Source organism: Pleurodeles waltl, chromosome 1_2 (assembly GCF_031143425.1).
Source record: "Pleurodeles waltl isolate 20211129_DDA chromosome 1_2, aPleWal1.hap1.20221129, whole genome shotgun sequence".
In the NCBI taxonomy this organism is placed as follows: Eukaryota; Metazoa; Chordata; class Amphibia; order Caudata; family Salamandridae; genus Pleurodeles; species Pleurodeles waltl.
The window spans coordinates 318,569,870-318,588,118 of record NC_090437.1 but is presented as its reverse complement, the minus strand read 5'-3'; the positions used below and the strand labels follow the sequence as shown (position 1 = coordinate 318,588,118).

General features: G+C 42.0%; 1 protein-coding gene across 1 annotated transcript in view; it reads right to left on the bottom strand.

The window, feature by feature from the left end:
* Nucleotides 1–9,630: 9,630 nt before the first annotated feature.
* FREM1 (FRAS1 related extracellular matrix 1) overlaps nt 9,631–18,249 on the bottom strand; it is a 684,067-nt gene continuing 675,448 nt past the window's right edge. Inside the window, exons 37-38 of the mRNA XM_069238818.1 lie at nt 15,637–15,722; nt 9,631–10,992 (exon numbers count right to left, since the gene is read on the bottom strand). Of these exons, the coding sequence (XP_069094919.1) occupies nt 10,793–10,992; nt 15,637–15,722 (286 nt within the window). The 3' untranslated portion in view covers nt 9,631–10,792. The remainder of the gene's footprint in view (nt 10,993–15,636; nt 15,723–18,249) is intronic.

Genomic DNA, 18,249 nt, shown 5'->3' with positions numbered 1-18,249 from the left:
AAAATATTGACCATACAAACACCAAACTGCATCAGTATCAACTTCAAAATATGAACCTTCAAAAAAATTGTTGGGGAAAGCATACAACAGGGGCAATAGATTTAGGGGCATATTTATACTATGTTTGTGCCAAAACTGCATCATTTTTTTAAATGCAAATTTGGTGCAAACTTAACTCCATATTTACATTTTGACACTTGACACGTCTAGCGTCAAAATATGGGAGTTTGCATCCTTTTTTGGATGCGTGCACCTCCTTTGCATCAATGAGATGCAAGGTAGGCGTTCCCATCTAAAAAATGGTGCTATCCCCATAGCCCCATATTTATCTCCGCGTGCTAAAATGACGCACAGGTGGGAGAGGGTCTAAATAATGGTGCAAAGCATGCTTTGCACCATTATTTAACACCTGGGTCAGACCAGGAATTAGGGGACCTGTGGACCCATTTCCATGGTGAAACACCATGGAATGGGCCCACAGGTGCCCCCCCCAAGCCCCATGATCAACCTCACCCACACCAGAGGTTCCCCCATCCCAGGTAAGTAGGGTAAGTATAGGTAAGTATTTAAAAAAAAAATTAAGTGCCATTAGAGGCCCTGACATGCCCCCCCCTCGCATGGCATGGCGCAATGAGGAGGAATACTTTTATTCCTCCTCGTTTTTTGCTTTTTCTATGCGTGCTGCATTCTGCCGCACGCATAGAAAAAGCAAAATGCCAGAAATTATTGTTTATGTGTGGGAAGGTGTCCCTTCCAGCACATAAACGATCGTTTGAAAATTACGCTCTGGCACTTCTGTGTGTGCTGCATTGTTCAGCGCAAACAGAAGTGCCAAAGCACCATTAGTGATTGTTTACGTGTAGGAAAGGACAACTTCTCACACATAAACAATCAAACCAAGGATGTCTGCGTTGGCAGCTAAATTTAGCGCCAGCGCAGGGGGAAACGCAGGGGTGCGCTAGATTCAGTTAAATATGGCGCATCCCTGAGTTTCAAAAGTGACGCAGCACGGCGCTGTCAAATGTGGCGCAGCACCATGGTGCACCACTTTTCAATAACTCTGCCCTTTATCCAGAAAGGGGAGACCATTTCAAATGCAGGAATTGTGTGTGATTTTTCTCGAGGGGAATTCTCAGCAGAGATACTGGCTGGTGACAGTATTTTCACTACTGGAATCTTGACATGGGATTCTGTCTATCTTGTAATCAGTACTTAACTGTTAGGACATCTCAAATATTTCCAGTCTGGTGTTGACCTTCAAGGTTTTATTTTAGGAGGGCAAATTAGCATGGATGTCAATTCACCAAAATGTCAGCGGTAGCAGAAGTGACATCACATGCCATTTTATCTTTACTTTCAGTCACACATACAAGCTTACACAAACACACGCTCACATAAGCACACTCTCACCCGCAAGCGTGCACACAACATACATTTAACTGTTTTTTCTTACTTATCTCAAGTACCAAGAACAGTCATATTCCAGCTGACTGTACTCCATTTTCTATTACACTAGTAGTTAATAATACATCATTCACTATCAGTGTAATAAAAAAACTGATTGAAAACAAGAAAGTGGAGCCCCAGCTGATGTCCATAAGGACGAGCTGGCCCTGTGTAGCTGGCACTGATTTTGCCTCCTCTGAGGCCACGGGTCGCAGTGGCAGTGCCAGGGGTCGCAAGGTACAAGCTGGAGGTCGCAGCTGCGACCCATGGAGACCCCTAAATGACGTCCATGCAAATTAGCTTCCTTCTTTACAGCATCTCCTGAAATACGTTGATTTCTGCACATAGCCAACCACAAATACATACCTGGAGAACATGGGTACACAAGCACAGAGTTCAGAGAGAAAAAGATCACAAAAATCTAAGTTAAGAAACATATTGACTTTGGTTTATTAGTGAGCAGCTTTAGTACAACAGTAATATTTGGCATAATAATAAAAGTGAAATATTTAATATTTGAGGTATTAGCACCACGAGACACAAACGGGGTACAACAGAAGCACCCAGTAGTTAAATATCCATCATTCAGTTAAGTATTAAAATAAAGTAAAATATTAAAATATATGCAGCAAATGTTTCCAGTTTCACTCAATTACGTTCGTTAAACACCGCTAGGCTGTATAATACTGATATATCAGGAACGCACCTGTCATGACAAACCAATGCACATAAACTAGGTAGAGCTCGCGCTCACACACCCTATAAAAATAACTATATATGTATACACGCGTTGAAGTTACATTTCAACATATTTGTATGCTGCCTTTAACTCAAAACCACAGATCCTGATTTGGCTAGCCAAGGAGTTACTTTTCCTAAATCTAACCAAAATCCATTAAGATGGCGGATGGGATATTTTCATTAATTACTCCTCTAACATCAGAATAAGGCAGGCGGCACTGAAAACGTGAGAACACCATTTGATAGAGAGCAAAACTCCTGCAAGGGAATGATTACAAATGGTGACGATATTGTTTTCTTAAATGAATGTTTGTTTTCAGCATTTGAATCTGGGTCCCTTGAGCTGTATTTATTGTTTATGACACAATATCCACTGAGAATATACAGATACATTCTAAAAGAAAAATCTAAATAGTATGTATTGAAGAACTAATATGAACATCTTCAAATGCAGTTGAACACTAGTGCTGAACGTAACAGAGCATGAAGGCATGATGAGGAATGGTGCTGTGTTCGATTCCAAACAAGCCCAGTTGAATCCTATCTTGGTGTTTTTCTGTACTACCACGGAGGAAAGTGGATGATTGAGTTGACTGATGATATTCTCGCTGAAGTGTTTTGAAGAACCAGAAGCAAAGGGTTACCATTCCAGAGCGTGGCTGGGAACAGAGGACCCCCTTCTTTCTTCTTTGGACAATGCTACATAGAAGTTTGTAATATGATAGTTGCTGAAAAGACAGTTTCTTTGAAAGGTAAAACATTGGTTGTTTTGTCATTGATTGATTTATGTCTGTGATTACAATACAGTGCGCAGTTTTGGTTAAAACTATTTTGTGCTGAGAATCTGCATTGTAGAAGGTGCTGTGCAGAATATATAAGATGCCTAACAGGGAAATGATTAATGAAACATGTGTTTTAGCTTTTCAGCTATGTAAAGTATTTCAAAGAGGGGGCATTGCGAAAAGTTTGACAACTTTGAAGGTACTTTCTTTGTATACGTTAATCAACAGTGACATGCGTGTGTGCATTTAAGATTTGTGTAGTTTTACGCTGTGTGGTTTTTAGATCTTACTGCCACGGGTAACTATGTTTTTTTAAAATAATTTTCCTGGCATATGCCTGTCAGACCTGACCCTAAAATTAACTTAATCCCTGTGATATGGTCACGGTGAAAGTGCACAAGTTTTTTTATTGTATTTTTTGCATGAATGCCATTTTTGACAATTCCCCGTTCCTAATTAGATATGAAAAGAACTGGGTATTTTTCTGTACTTAATTGCTCCACGTAGGCCTAGTTGTAGGAGTGCAAATGTTTGTGGTCACCCACAAGATTATATCCTTTTTTATTGTCAATGGCATTTCAGACACCCATAACCATTTTTGCACATCCACACAAACCAGTGTGGAAAATCCAGCCACCGTGCAGATTGTCTGCAGTAGTTACTGACATCGATATTTATACATATCTGTGATCTAGCACCTGTGTATAGATTATGTGATTTGTAGTCACAGATTACACTTTTGCAGCACATGAGTGAGGCTTAACCACGCTTTTGCAGCACATGAGTGAGGCTTAACCACGCTTAAGTCTGTGCACTCCAGTTTCAACTCTTTCTAGCAGCGGAAGAGTTGAGTTACTAAAACTTTAAAGAAGGCAATCTAAGCAGATTTAGGTGCATTTGATTGCTGACATAAAAGTAGTTGCTTGTAGATTTAAGAAGTGCCGATTGAAGCTATGGAATGATAGTAGACCTCGAAATAGTGAGATTGTCTTTTCTGTTTATTCAAAAACATCATAATATTCCCAGCTGTGGACATGCAGCACTTTCCGAGTTGACTGAGTAATTGTCTTTTGACAGAGCAACAAGAATGTTTCCTAGGTTACTCTAAAGTTTGTTATTATTTCACATATTTTAGTCTCTTCCTTAAATGTTCTAAATCTTTCATTCAAGTATTTGACTTGAAGAAGAAGTTTTCAGGAAAATTAATTTTTGGGACAGTTACAAGTTACAACCTGTCAACATTCAAATCGGTGGACAATATATATGACGCAATGAATATACGGCTTTTTTTAGAAATTAGCCTTCTATACCTCATCAACAACCAAAGAACTAAATCAAACAAATAAGATGCACAGGTTTTGATCCGACCCTTAACTGTGCAACTCACTGAAAATAGTCAAACACAGCAAACGAAATATATACATAGAACAGCATACTAAGTGCTCATTACAGGTGGTGGAATGTTAGCCAGAGCAATAACCCCGGATGAAATTCGTCCAGCCACTATTCCAAGCCTCTCCAGGCCAAGAAATAAAGGATGCGTAATCTCCAGGTCCAACAATTCCAGCCCTAGAGACAGCAGGCCTGTCTTTACTGTACTGTACTTTACTGCAGGCAGCCTCACAGCCTGATCCCTGGAGCAGTATGGGCAGAGCACTAACAGACACAAGCCCGCCCTTAAATTTAACATTCCAATGCAAACTGGCCCTTTCCGGACATTTTCTGACTGCAAAGAGCAATTTAGGAAGGTGTGCAGTTTTCAAACTGAAATTCTCAAGAAAAGGCCCCTAAACCTAATCATCATTGAATTATGGTGTGGGAATGCTGGCTTAATTATGGAATTTCGTCCCTGTGGCATAACCAAACCAAAACCCAACAAACTCATAATGAGGGCCTAAGAGTGAGCTGGTTTGACCCTTGTGCAGATACATTAATTGAACTACTTTCTAAATCGTAAAATTGAAAATGGGCCGTGAACAGCACACAAATTACATTATAAGTTCATACAGAACCCAAATATTAAAATACAGATAAAAGAAAATATGCCAAATTACTCATACAATTAACATGTAGAAAATCCGATGTTGCTAATAATTCCCACCATGTTAGGTAGGGAGCAGTTTTGGTTTGTGCATAGGGGCCGCTAAGTTGCAGCCTCGCCACTGCCAGCATTCAACACAAGGTGAGCTGTTCTATGCAACTTCGATCATCAGATATGTAAAGAGACAGAACAACAGATTTGTCTATTTTCCTTTCCGAGGTTTGGGCTATTGGCGATGCAAAATGCAGGTCAACCACAGGACAGGGAGTGGGCATCTGTGGGGTCAATCTGCGCATTACACCTGTGCAAGTGCACTTTTCTTTTCAGCCTCCTTCCCACATCCTCAATCCCTTAAAAATCATTCTGCGCATGCTCCGTGCAGTTCCCGCATGTGAACGATTGGAACCTGCTTGGATGATAATATGTTTTTCATCTGTGTCACCCTGGCCTATCAGAAGACAGAATAGACCGAGGGGGAAGAAGAGTCCCCTGGGTCTATCCTTATGGGGCTGTCAGACTCCACAAGCTCATCATGGTTTGATGGACCCGTTGGAAGCAATGTAGAAGAGCATGGAGAAAGAAATCTATAGATCACGGGGCATATTTATACTCCATTTGCGCCGAAATTGCGTCGTTTTTTTTTACGCAATTTCGACGCAAAACTAACTCCATATTTATACTTTGGCGTTAGATGCGTCTAGCGCCAAAGTCCATGGAGTTTGCGTCATTTTTTTGCGTGGACACCTACTTTGCGTTAATTATATGCAAGGTAGGCATTCCCGTCTAAAAAATCGACTCCGAGGCATGTGCGTCGGATTTATACTCCCGGGCAAAATTCACGCCCGGGAGTGGGCGGGTCAAAAAAAAAGACATACGGCTGCTTTTGTGCCGTTTTTTAGCGCCTGCAAAAGGCAGGCGTTAAGGGACCTGTGGGCTCTGAAGGAGCCCAGAGGTGCCCTCCCATGCCCCCAGGGACACCCCCTGTCACCCTTGCCCACCCCAGGAGGAAACCCAAGGCTGGAGGGACCCATCCCAGGGACATTAAGGTAAGTTCAGGTAAGTGTTTTTTTAATTTTTTTTTTGTGGCATAGGGGGGCCTGATTTGTGCCCCCCTACATGCCACTATGCCCAATGACCATGCCCAGGGGACAGAAGTCCCCTGGGCATGGCCATTGGGCAAGGGGGCATGACTCCTGTCTTTGCTAAGACAGGAGTCATTTCTATGGGGGTTGGGAGTGAAAAAAAATGGCGCAAATCGGGTTGAGGCGAAAAAATTGCCTCAACATGACTTGCCCCATTTCTTGACGCCCAAGCCCCATATCCCCCTACGCCGGCGCTGCCTGGTGTACGTCGTTTTTTTTAACGCACACCAGACGGCGCCGGCGGCTAACACCGGCTAACGTCATTCAATAAATACGGCGCCCGCATGGCGCTTCAGAATGGCGTTAGCCGGCGCTAATTTTTTTGACGCAAAACTGCAAAATATGGGCCCACATGTTTCCAGCTGGTAAGTTGCGTTTGCGTATGTGGTGATGAAGATTGTGTGATTTATGTATTACCAGGGGTAACGGGGATTCCATAGTGACCCAGTTGCTTGAACTTTGAATATTGTTTAAGTACTTTCCATTCATAACAAACTGCTTATTCTGAAACTCGTAATGTTTTAGTTATCTGCCTCTTCAACATTGCATTATCACAGGGTTCCAGCAGGCCTTACATTCCTTCTTTAGTTAGTTTTAGAAATGTACAACACATTACCACATACATGTGGGCCAATGCATACATATAGGCGCATATTTACACAGAAGTGGCGCAGCGTGCCACTGGGCCAAAATTCGTAGTGCCACACTGGTCACTTCTGAAACCCAGGGATGCACTGTATCTACACAAATACGGCCCACCCTTGTGTTTCCCCTAGCGCTGGCACTAAATTTATCTGCCAACGCAAGGGTGTCGGAGTTGAAGGGAATGATTGTTTATGTGAGAAAGGTGTCCCTACCTGCACACAAACAATCTACAATGACGATTTGCTACTTTCATGTGTGCTGCAAAATGCAGCACACATAGAAGTAGTAAATCGTCATTATTGAATGATTGTTAATGTGCAGGCAGGAACACCTTTCTCACATAAACAATCATTCATGAGGTTTTGCTCTTTCTATGTGTGCTACAGAATGCATCACACAAAGAAAAAGCAAAAACCAGGAGAAATAAAAGTATTTCTCCTCGTTGCACTAAGCTAATGCCACCGTTGGGGTGACGTTAGTTTTTGTTGCTGCCACAGATTTACGAATTCTTGTAAGTCTGGGGCAGTGTCAAAAACAATAAGTGTTGTGGTGGAACGCCCACAGCAACACCCATTGCACACCCCTCTGCCATAGAAAACTGCGTTGGGGGCTCATATTTACAAGGCAGTGTTAAGCCACAAAAAGTGGCTCAGCACCAACTTGTAAATAAGGCATAGTGCACAGCGCCACCGGAGTGCCACAAAAAGTGACGATCCAGTGGCACTAGGGGCAAGTAAATATGCCCAATAATATTCACTTTCTTAACTTAATATTGAAGCACTCATTGTGGGCATGTGGTCTTTGTACATTTCTACAGACAGAATGACAATAGGCCCTCACATTTTAGACCCTCAGAATAGCTTCCACGGCCACCTATAGCATATAAAATATTCATGCTACACGTTTCTGAGGTGGCTGAGGTCATGTTACAATGTATCTCTCTTTTTCACACCTTAGGGGACGATGCTCTTGGCTCTTCACTTCCTCTTGCTGCTGTACAGTTCAGTTCCTTTTTGGCCTGTTTTCATTGGTCTCTAAGTTTAATTCATGAGACCCCTGAAAGTTTTCCACATCCTCATTGGGAGCCCCCTTTTTTTGTAGTAAGGACCATATTTACAAGAAAGTGGTGCATCGGTCTCGATGCACCACTTTTCTTCCGGCGTCCCTGACCCACCTAATGACACCACGTTTGCATCGTATTTACAATACAGTGCACCATGGCGTTGTTAGGACAATAGCATCAACATTTTTGATGCTATAGTGGTGTTTTGCTGCAATAGCATCATACATTTTGACGCTACTGCAGGAAAGCATAGGGAGGCCCATTGATTAAAATGGGTGTGTCATTTTAATGCCTGCTCTGAGCAGACATTAAAAATTATGCAAAAACATGACACAGTGAAATGGTTTCAATTTCCATGCGTCACTTTTTCGGGCCTCCCTGCATCAGAATGCCCCCCCTTGCAAACATTATGCGTGGCACAGGCATCATTTGGTGCAAGGACTTATAAAGTGGCGCAATGTAAGCATTGGGCCACTTTGTAAATATGGCGAAGGAAATAGGCCTCCCTAACGCCACTTTAGCATTTTAAAAAAATGACACTAAGGCAATGCAAGGTGGCGTTAGAGGCTTGAAAATATGCCCCATAATTCCTTGTTTCTTGTGTAATGTGACAGGGCAAATGCCTCGAGATTTTAATGCAATTGTTTCGGAATAACTAGAGAGTTCAATGGGACATAAAAACAGGGGCAGAATCAATCACAATCCATGCATATGTCTCTGAGACACCAGCAGGTTGGAGCCATATGTATTATTTACATGCCAGGTGCATATGCTACATGTGATTGACTGTCCTAACCTTTCTGTCCCTTCCGTAGCACTGGCCTGTCATAATGGCCCTCAGTTTTTTCAAAAGGAGAGTTAAGATCCATATTACTGCAGCTTTGGTGTCCACTACAGAAGCCTACAGAAAATTGGATTCATAATTCTCTTAAACTTAAAATGACCAACTTGATCGACTAACTCACATTTACAAAAATTTGGAGTAAAAACCTATGTTGGAGCGTAGGGGGCACGCACTTACAACAGTGTTTGTGAAAACAGTCCTTACCTCCCCAGGTAGCCTCTTGTGACTTCACAATACCAGTGAGGTTATGTCTATGTAGTGTTACATATGCCTATGTGTTCACAGTAGATAATGTCAATTGTGAAACATAGTTGTGGCAGGGAATGGCAGGAGCAAAGACAGTGCTCGCGTCTCTCTCTTGGTATGCATACAGTCTTTGTGAATTTGACTCACAATTGTGAATTAAGGCCCATATTTATACTTTTTTTGCACCACATTTGTGCCACTTTTTGACGCAAAAGCTCCGCAAACTTACAAAATGCAATAGTATTTTGTAAGTTTGTGCCGCTTTTGCATAAAAAAATGACGCATATGCGGCGCTAAAAAAGTATAAATATGGGCCTACGTTTTTACTGTGTTTCAGGCTGTACAGTTGCACAGAAAGGACTCAATATATGATCTCTGCTAATGTCAGTGAAGATAGCTTTTTTTTTCAGTATTGCTCGCAGAATTCTGGCTGTCCTACATTTAGAACTGGAAGGCCTTGAATTTTTATGTCTGTGGAGGTGAGTTGTTAATGTGGATATTTCAAGAGTACCCCTTCTGACACGCCTTTTAGAAATTTAGGCCCGTATTTATACTTTTTTTAGCGCCGCATTTGCGCCGCTTTTTGACGCAAAACGGCGCAAACCTACAAAATACAATGGCATTTTGCAAGTTTGCGCCGTTTTTGCGTCAAAAAACGATGCAAATGCGGCGCAAAAAAAGGATAAATACAGGCCTTAGCTTTTCAGTCAAGTTCTTCATGAAAATGCGGAGTAAAATTCTCAGTTTTACCTTCTTTTTAAAATGTTTGCACAAGAAGAACCCTTAGTATGCTCCTTGCATTATCTGGGCTTGACGGCTATGTTTACGCAGTACAATGCGGTCACATGTTTAGGCCCCTCAAATTGCAGATTTTGCAGCCACTATATTGCGGGCCTATTACTGTATTCCACAGCCCTGTCGTTGAAGTGTAGAGAAGAAATGTAATGACTGAAGACAGAGATTGTTGTCTAAATAAACTAAGCAAAATATCTGCGTACGTTCGAAGGTAGATTTCCAATCTGCTTTGTTTACGATTGTCATGTACTGTACACTTAACTGAAGCACACTAACAAATTGTTTTACTTTTTTTTTTTTTTTTAGAAATCAGGTCTCATATGAGCCTAAATGTGATGTCAATTCATCTGATATTTAGCAACAAGCAAGGTGCAGGTGTACTTAATGGCTAGTTATATGCTGCTGTTCATATTACATTATTATAAGCCCACACCTCCCTTTTTCCAGAGTATGTACTGTGACTGACAACAATTTTTAGGCTAAGTTCTGGCCTTTGTGTATTTAAGTATGTATGTTTGTATAAAAAAACTCAAATGATCCAACCAGACTACTTCCTGAGGTTTCTGAAACATGCCTCAATCCCCACATTAATCTTACTTGGAAGAAAGATGAACTAATGCTTTGTGCTTACATTACTTGCTCTAATCCCAAAACGAGAACAATGACAGAGCCTGATTTTTAACCGAAATGCTTTGAACAAAGCTACAAATACACAACTAAACATATTTTGTGTAGGTGACCTCCGCCGGTTCTCAATGAATGTAAAGATCACAACAGTAGAATATGTGTTGCGTGAAAGGAAAATTACATTGGATCACGTAGAAAATAGCAGGTTTTAAAACTCCCCAACCCATTTCCGAATAATGACAATGGGGAAACTAGCAAATATTGCTTTGACATTTGAGACACAAAAGAAACATATCGAGACAATATTTGCTTTCTTTTTCAACAAACTGTAGATTTCTTCAAATACTAAATAAATATAATTTGAATATTGTACATAAAAAGTGGTGGTACGGTGTATTATAGATGTCCATTGCTTCCTGGCTATAATTTTCTTGTACAAATAAAGTTATGTCCTTTTCCCTTTTTGCAGTTCTTTGCTTGCCACTTTCCTCGCCTGTGCACCAAAACACAGTTTCTTCCTTTCTTTGAAAGTCGAGGGGGTCCTCGCCTCCAGTTTGTAAATGTGACGGCTTCGCCTCCATTCCACTCCCACTGGCTTGCGCTCACTTGATCATTCAAACCTGGAATGGAGCAGAGGAAGCTGACTTAGTTACCAAAGATAAAGAATGAAGCAGCTTGGCTGAATAACAAGAGTATCCTGCATTACCTCGAAAGCACTTCGTACCACAATTCTGCCATTTGTGAGCACGGTAAATAAAAATTATTATAGTATTGGGTATTCTGGTAAAGGTAAAGGCCGAAAGCACAGTTGAGGTAAAATTTCAGTGAAATTCCATGCCATTAGCAATTCACACAAACCAAGATGGTCAAGTTTCATTGATTTGAAATGGGGAGAATTGCATAGTTTCACTACTACCTAATATGCTTTGCAGAATTTGTTTGGTGGGGTGTTGTCGACTGTAGAGTGCACATGACCCGTTGAAGGAAAAAGCCTGCTGAAGAATGCTGGGCACTGGCCCTGAAGAGCTTGGTGGTAAATGCAGAGGCTCTTACAAGAGGACCGCTCCACCTTGAGAGTTATTGCAGCTTTTTGAGGAGTCCAGTGATGGGAGCCTTACGCAGTAACCCTGGGAACAGCCAGACTGCTGAATTCTTTATCAGCTGGAGATGATGTGTCAGATAAATGGAAGGCCTAACTATAGGGAAATTGAGTATATCAGGTGGGAGTCAAGAATGGCGAGGATCACAACAAAATGAGCATCAGCAACCTGATCAGATAAGAAGAACCATTTTAAGCATCCTTAACTGGGCAATGAAGGCAGAAGAAACTTTGCTGATCTGGGGAGGGATGGTCAAATCAAGATCAAAAAGAAACCTCAGTTTGCATGCTGTATTGAACATGCACGAGGGAACTGGGACAACTGGAATTGGTGGAGTATCAGCTGGAAGACCAGATGCAACTTTAGAGTTTAGCTTCAAGGAATTCCCACTAATCCCATAAAATAACATTCATTCTGAGAATGATTTGAGTATTGTCAGAGTATGACATTAAGGTTACCTTCTAAGAGAAACAAGAAGGATACTGATAGGTTGAAAAGAGTAGGGCTATGTGAATGGAGAGTTTATTCTGAAAGTAGACGTGGAAGGAAAAAAGGTCAAGTCAAGGAAACATATTAGGAAAATACAACAACCATTCAGGAGCCTTGGACAGGATACTGTTCTCATGCAGCTGGAAAGCCAGGGCTGCATTATACACACACACAAGTAAATACCACAAAAAGACCAAACATTAAAGAGTGGCATCTCAGCTCTAGTCACTAAAGTCTCTGTGCTAATCTAGAATAAAGGCAAAGAGCTACTTTCATGGCCTGAAACCTGACCTGAGAAGGGTCCAGAATTTATTGTTACAAAGAGCATGAGCTGGCAGTTCAATACTTTCTCTTCCACGTTGGTGCCAAGTGGAAGTAATGAGATGGTGAGGGTTGATGCTCAAGAGATTACTAGAATAAATATTTTGGTCCGTAATGTCACAGGCCCTAAGAGAAAAGGCACTGCTCTTGACACAGTAGCAATGAGCAAGAGTGCAGGCAGACTTGACTTTGGTGTATAAACGCATAAACCTTTCAACTCTGGCACTTTTGGGTGTAGATAGTGATATTCCCCATCTCCAAGAAAGCTCAGCATTAACGAAATAGAAAAAGAGATTGCAGAAAAAGACTCAACATGGAGTAATGATCCTGCTACTGCGAATGCTGCTACTCTAAAAAAATAAGAGCAAACATTTCTGAAAGAATGCCTACACACTTAAACATGCAAATGCCTAATTTTATGGTTCTTAATTTACCATCCGCATGAGGATAGAAGGGGAAGATGAAACGAATATTTGGTGATGCTGAGATCGTAATTTTCGATCTGCAGATCACAACAGAAGTCTTTGTGAGCGACACCTTGCTGAGTCATCTTGCCAGAGATAATCTGAATGGGGTTTATATTGGTCTGCTATAACACAGATTGCATCAGTCATGCGCTCAGGGCCAGATTTATACTTTTTTAACGCCGCATTTGCGTCATTTTTTTATGCAAAAGCGGCACAAACTTACAAAATTCAATTATATTTTGTAAGTTTGCGCCGCTTTTGCGTTAAAAAAATGATGAAAATTCGGCACAAAAAAATTATAAATATGCCCCTCAATCTTAAATCTAAGAATTGTTATGGCTATGAGAAGAAAGTAAATCTCACAGTTCAATAGCTCCTACAGAGGAGTGCAAAGAAACAATGGTAAATCCCAGCCTGTCCAATAAGCTTCAAAACGTCAAGGCCCTGGGTTTGTAAGGCCCAGCATTAACAGAGTTGCACAAACTGAATTAATGCAACATGACTGCTGTCCCGCATCCTCTTATGGATGCGTCAGGCATCTCTTCCTCGTTCCCCAACAAGAAGACAGAAATCTCAAGGAGATGAATTTCTTCAAAATGAGGATTAATCAGCTTCCAAGATGTAGGGTAAATTAAAGGGAAATTAAGGGGTAAGACACCAATATGTGAATGCAGCTGCCTGTGAGGATACTTTGTGTTAATGACGGAGGTAAAATTAACAAGAGAAAATAAGAGAATATGGGGCAGATTTAAGAAAAATGGCGCTACTATCCTCGCGCCACTTATTGCCCCAAACCGCCACTATGTGTGTGCCGTATTTAAAATACAACGCACCATAGCGCAGGGTAGGGGGCAATAGCGTAATTTATTTTTACGCTATTGATTTTCTCTGCAGGAGTAGTGCCAAAATTTTGGCACTACTCCAGCAGAGTACATAGGGGCCCATTATAGATACTGGTATGCCCCCTTTCAAGGCCTGCTCTGAACAAGCATTAAAAGTGCTAAAATATTTGCACCAATTTTTCAAACTCCTAACGGGGAAATGTCCCCCTTGCATACATTATGCCTGGAGCAGGCATAATGTGGCGAAGGGTTCACAAAGTGACACATTGCGTACATTGCGCCACTTTGTACATATGGAGTGGGGAAAATGCCATTTTATCATCAAAAAAATGACGCTATGATGGCGCTAGGAGCTCTTGAATACGTGTATGCTGAGTTTGCCTGACAAGCAGCATTGTCAGAAGCATTAGGAGGGAAACGTATTGAACTGACAGAACACGGCAGAAAACACAGAAAAGACAACAATGAGATTCTCAGTTTAGCTGCTCCAAATAAACCTGAGACCACCAAAAGAGTTTCTGGGCTCAAATTAAGCACTGGAGATTGGGTATGTGGCAAATAGGTCACAGGGTGTGTAAAGGGCAAACAAGGTACAAAAAGAGAAAGAACTTGGCAAAGAAAGGAATGACACATAGGTTTATGAAAACATGTTTACAGGGGGAGGAGACAAAAATGGCAAACAGAGGACACAGAAAGTAACAACGTTATTAAATGCGGCAAGTGAATTGCAGGGGCAGGGCGAGGGGCAATGAAACACAACAGGAACAAATGGAGGGAGAAAAAGGTCAGGGACGGAGCACATGGGTTACTGTGGAGAGGTAAAGGAGACAATGGGATAGAATGGGAACAGAAAGAAGGGACGATGGGAAAGGAGTCCACGCACCCTGGGTGGAAAGTCAGGGAAAAGAAGGCAAAGCAATGGGAGGCAGATGTCACAGAAATGAGTAATAGAGGTGGAGGGAGACTTTTAGAATACTGTATCGGTAGAGGGGACACAACAACAATGGTGAGGAGGTGGCAGAATTATAATAGGGAGAGTTGAGAGGGAGAACCTACTCCATATATAGGACAGAAAGCACACAAAAGAATGGAGCAGGGAAGAAGGACAACAAAGGGAACAGAGACTTACTCGTCATTGGAGTGTGAAAAAAGGGCAAACAAGGAAATGGAGGCCTGGTCCAGCGGGAAGTTGCATCAACCTGAAGCCAGGTCGATCGGCACGGAAAATGGGAGCTACACAGAGTAATGTAGGGCAAATGGAGGGGACACTTGGGAGAAGGAAGGATGAGCACACAGGAAAATGAGGGGAGGAAACAACAAGGGAAGGGGACAGGCAAAGAAAGGAGAGGCAGATCAGAGAAGGGGTGCTCAAGTTTCATAATGATGAGAGGCAAAGAAAGAAACAACTTCAGGAAGAGGGCACAAAAAGATAGATATTTAGGGAAAACTGGAACTGGAACACAGGGACTATAGTAGTAAGGACAGCAAAGCAAAGAAATACCAGAACATAAAGGAAGCCAGTGCAGAGTCAAAGAACATGACTTTGGGGGCTCATTCCCTGGGCCAGATCAGGCAGGTAAGGGTAAGGCGAGCACCCTGTAGTGAAAATGTGAGGTATATATTAGGGTTTTATGTCAGAATGTAGGTAACAAAATGTCACCCAACAGAAATATCTTGGCCTGAATATGGTTTACAAAAGTATTGCTCAATTTGGTGTAAATTGTCTATAATTAAATCATTAGGTTGAAAGTTCTGTTAATGAAATTTAGGACACAATATTTTTGTCAGACGATATTGAAGCCATGATTGTCTGCAACCATACCGCATGTGGGATGCTCAGAAAAAGAGGGGGAACATCTAGGAATGAACTGATGCAGCACCAGCCCTTAGAAAAACAATAAAGAACCACAAGTGAAATCCAGAAATGTTGAATATATCCCTGACTGTCCATGTAGCACCGTACAATGGTTTCCATGCAGCAGTCTACATTACTTATGTTTGCTCCATGCTTGAAATGTGAAGTAAAAATACAGTACAATAATCACCTATCCAGAAAGGCTTTCTTCCACTGAAGTCCCACAGCCACTCCATGTGGTTTTTATTGAACACACTAACCAGCTCTCCCAGGAACCTGTAAATACATTTGTAAAGCACAGCAAGTGAGTTGTAATGAGTATGGTAAATTGTTAAAAACTAAAAGATATCTCAGTGTTTTTCAGAGAACTTCATAAATCCTATGGATTTGGCTGAGATTAAGAAACATTTTATTCTATTAATAATTATTTGTTGATGTGTGGAGCAATGCAACAGCAGCAAATTCTATTGATTGTACTAATATGTTTTCATGTAGCCCTTGCTACCACAGATAAATAGCTTCGGCCTGATTCTCAAGCGTAAACTTACACTTCATAGTAAGATTACTTATTTTTGCGAATTCACAAACTATGTACAGAATTTTACAGCTCTGCACTCCCTATACTTATGAGTGTGGAGTTCACCACATCCAAAGACTCTGCAGGTGGGGTGCGGAACTCAGCACACAGAAGCATAGGGAGTGCAGAGGTGGAAAACTCAGCACTTAGGGACATATTGACAAAAAGGTGGTGCATCTGTCCTGATGAGCCAATTTTCTCTTGTCGCCCTTTCCCCCCCAACAACACCATGGTTGAGCCATATTCACAATACTAGGGTAAAGCGCCCCCCCAAAATGGGGGAGCGTGGCCCATTAGGGGATGGGGCCGCCGAGGTTCGACACTCCCCTACGCACTAGTTCTGCGAGGGGCTGGCCAGGGACTTCCGCCCTCACGCCTCGCGAGGCGTGGGGGTGAAAGTCGGATAGGGAAAATCGTAGCGGCTGCGTTGGCCGCTAGCTGGTTTCAGCCACCGCGTACCGGTGGGGGGCTATTTAAGGGCCTCCCCAAGAAGGCTCATCCTTCTTCTTTCGGTGGCGTGGCGACTGGAGCTTGTGGGGGCATGCAGCTGTCCCACCCACCCTCTCCTTAATTTAGGTTGCAAAGAAAGGTATAAGCGGAAAGTGAGGTATTAAAGTGACCAGAAACAACAGAGGGGTCCCCAAGGATGGGGCCCCGGGAGGACACCAGGGATAGGATCCTGAAGTTCCGATCCAACCTGCGGATGTACACACCAGATTAAGGGGTAAGGGAGCACAGATCAGTACGGGGCCATGGGGCTCCAGCTCTTGGCCGCCCCGTTACACCCCGAGACTGATTGGTGTTTGGAGGGGGGGGGGAACCCTGAGCGGTGTAGTCAGGGTAACCGCCCGTCCTAGGGATACAGGTGAGGTACGGTTCACCTGTGTGGTCCAATGGTGGTTCAGGACAGGAAGGGATCCTGTCAGAAAAAGATTTATGGTCACTCATTTGTTTCTCATGATTTGTAAATATTTGTGTAATGTTTTAGTAAAGTGATTTAAGACTTTATGCTAAGAGAATACTAAAAGTTGTGTTATAAAAACGTCTTCCAACAAGTAACATTGTCTATAGCTGGGGGGCTGGGGGTGTGGGCTGTCTGGCAGTCTCCGGATCCTATGATGGTCATTAGGACAATAACATCAGCATTTTTTACGCTACTGTGGCACTTTGCTGCACTAGCGTGAAAAATATTGATGCAAGTACAGCAAAGCACAGGAGACCCATTAAATATAATGGGTGCATCATTTTAACACCTGCTCTGAGCAGATGTTAAAATGATGGAAAAAAGGGTGCAGTGAAATGTTGTAAATTTCACAGCGTCATTTGTTGGGGGCTCTCCACAACCGAATGCCCCCTTGCATACATTATGCCTGGCACAGCCATAATGTTGCGCAAGGGTTTACAAAGTGGTGCAATGTATGATGCTTGGGCAGCACAAGGTGGTGCTAGGGGCTTGTAAATATGCCCCATAGTTTGCGAATTGCATTTTGTAGTACGTTTTGTGCTTCTAGAAAATGTACTACAAAATGCAGTTTGAGGCTCAGGCGTTCTTAAACATAATCTTATGGTTGTCTATTTATTGTCTTCTGAAACATGAGTGGCCCAGGCAGCCTTGCTGGGACTATGCTGAAGTGACACAGTAAACGTGTTTTTAATGTAACACTTGTTACTGCAATACTGACATTTTGTTGGTGTCTCTCTAATAGCTACTAACACATACTAAAGTAACAAAAAATAGTCCTGGCTGAATAAATCTTAGAAGGATAAAAGGGTGAATTGGCTGGGTTGGGGTCTGAAGTTGTGACTAACAGGTTGAACATAATTTTCAGCAGGAAGCAATTAAGTCACTGAGTGCATACCGAAAACTAGGAATCTAAATAATCACAATGGCAATAATATATACAGCAAGAGATATCACTGTTTCACAGGTATCTGTGACTTCCCAAAGAATATGAACATTTCAATTATGTGTCGTACTATTAATATAAAATGTAGGTTGTCTGATAGCAGATATATGATAATTTGTTTATGCTCTAACTGGCCACATCTATTGGGCCTAGTTTACAAAAGTTTTTTTGACCTAAGACAGTCTTAAGCAATGAAAGATGGCTCTGGTTTACGAGGGGTTTCCCCTGACTTAAGACAGTGCTGTGCCTCTTTTCTCTGCCCCAAAACAGTCTCAAAACTGTTTCACACCATGGAAAAACACAGTAAATGATGGCATAT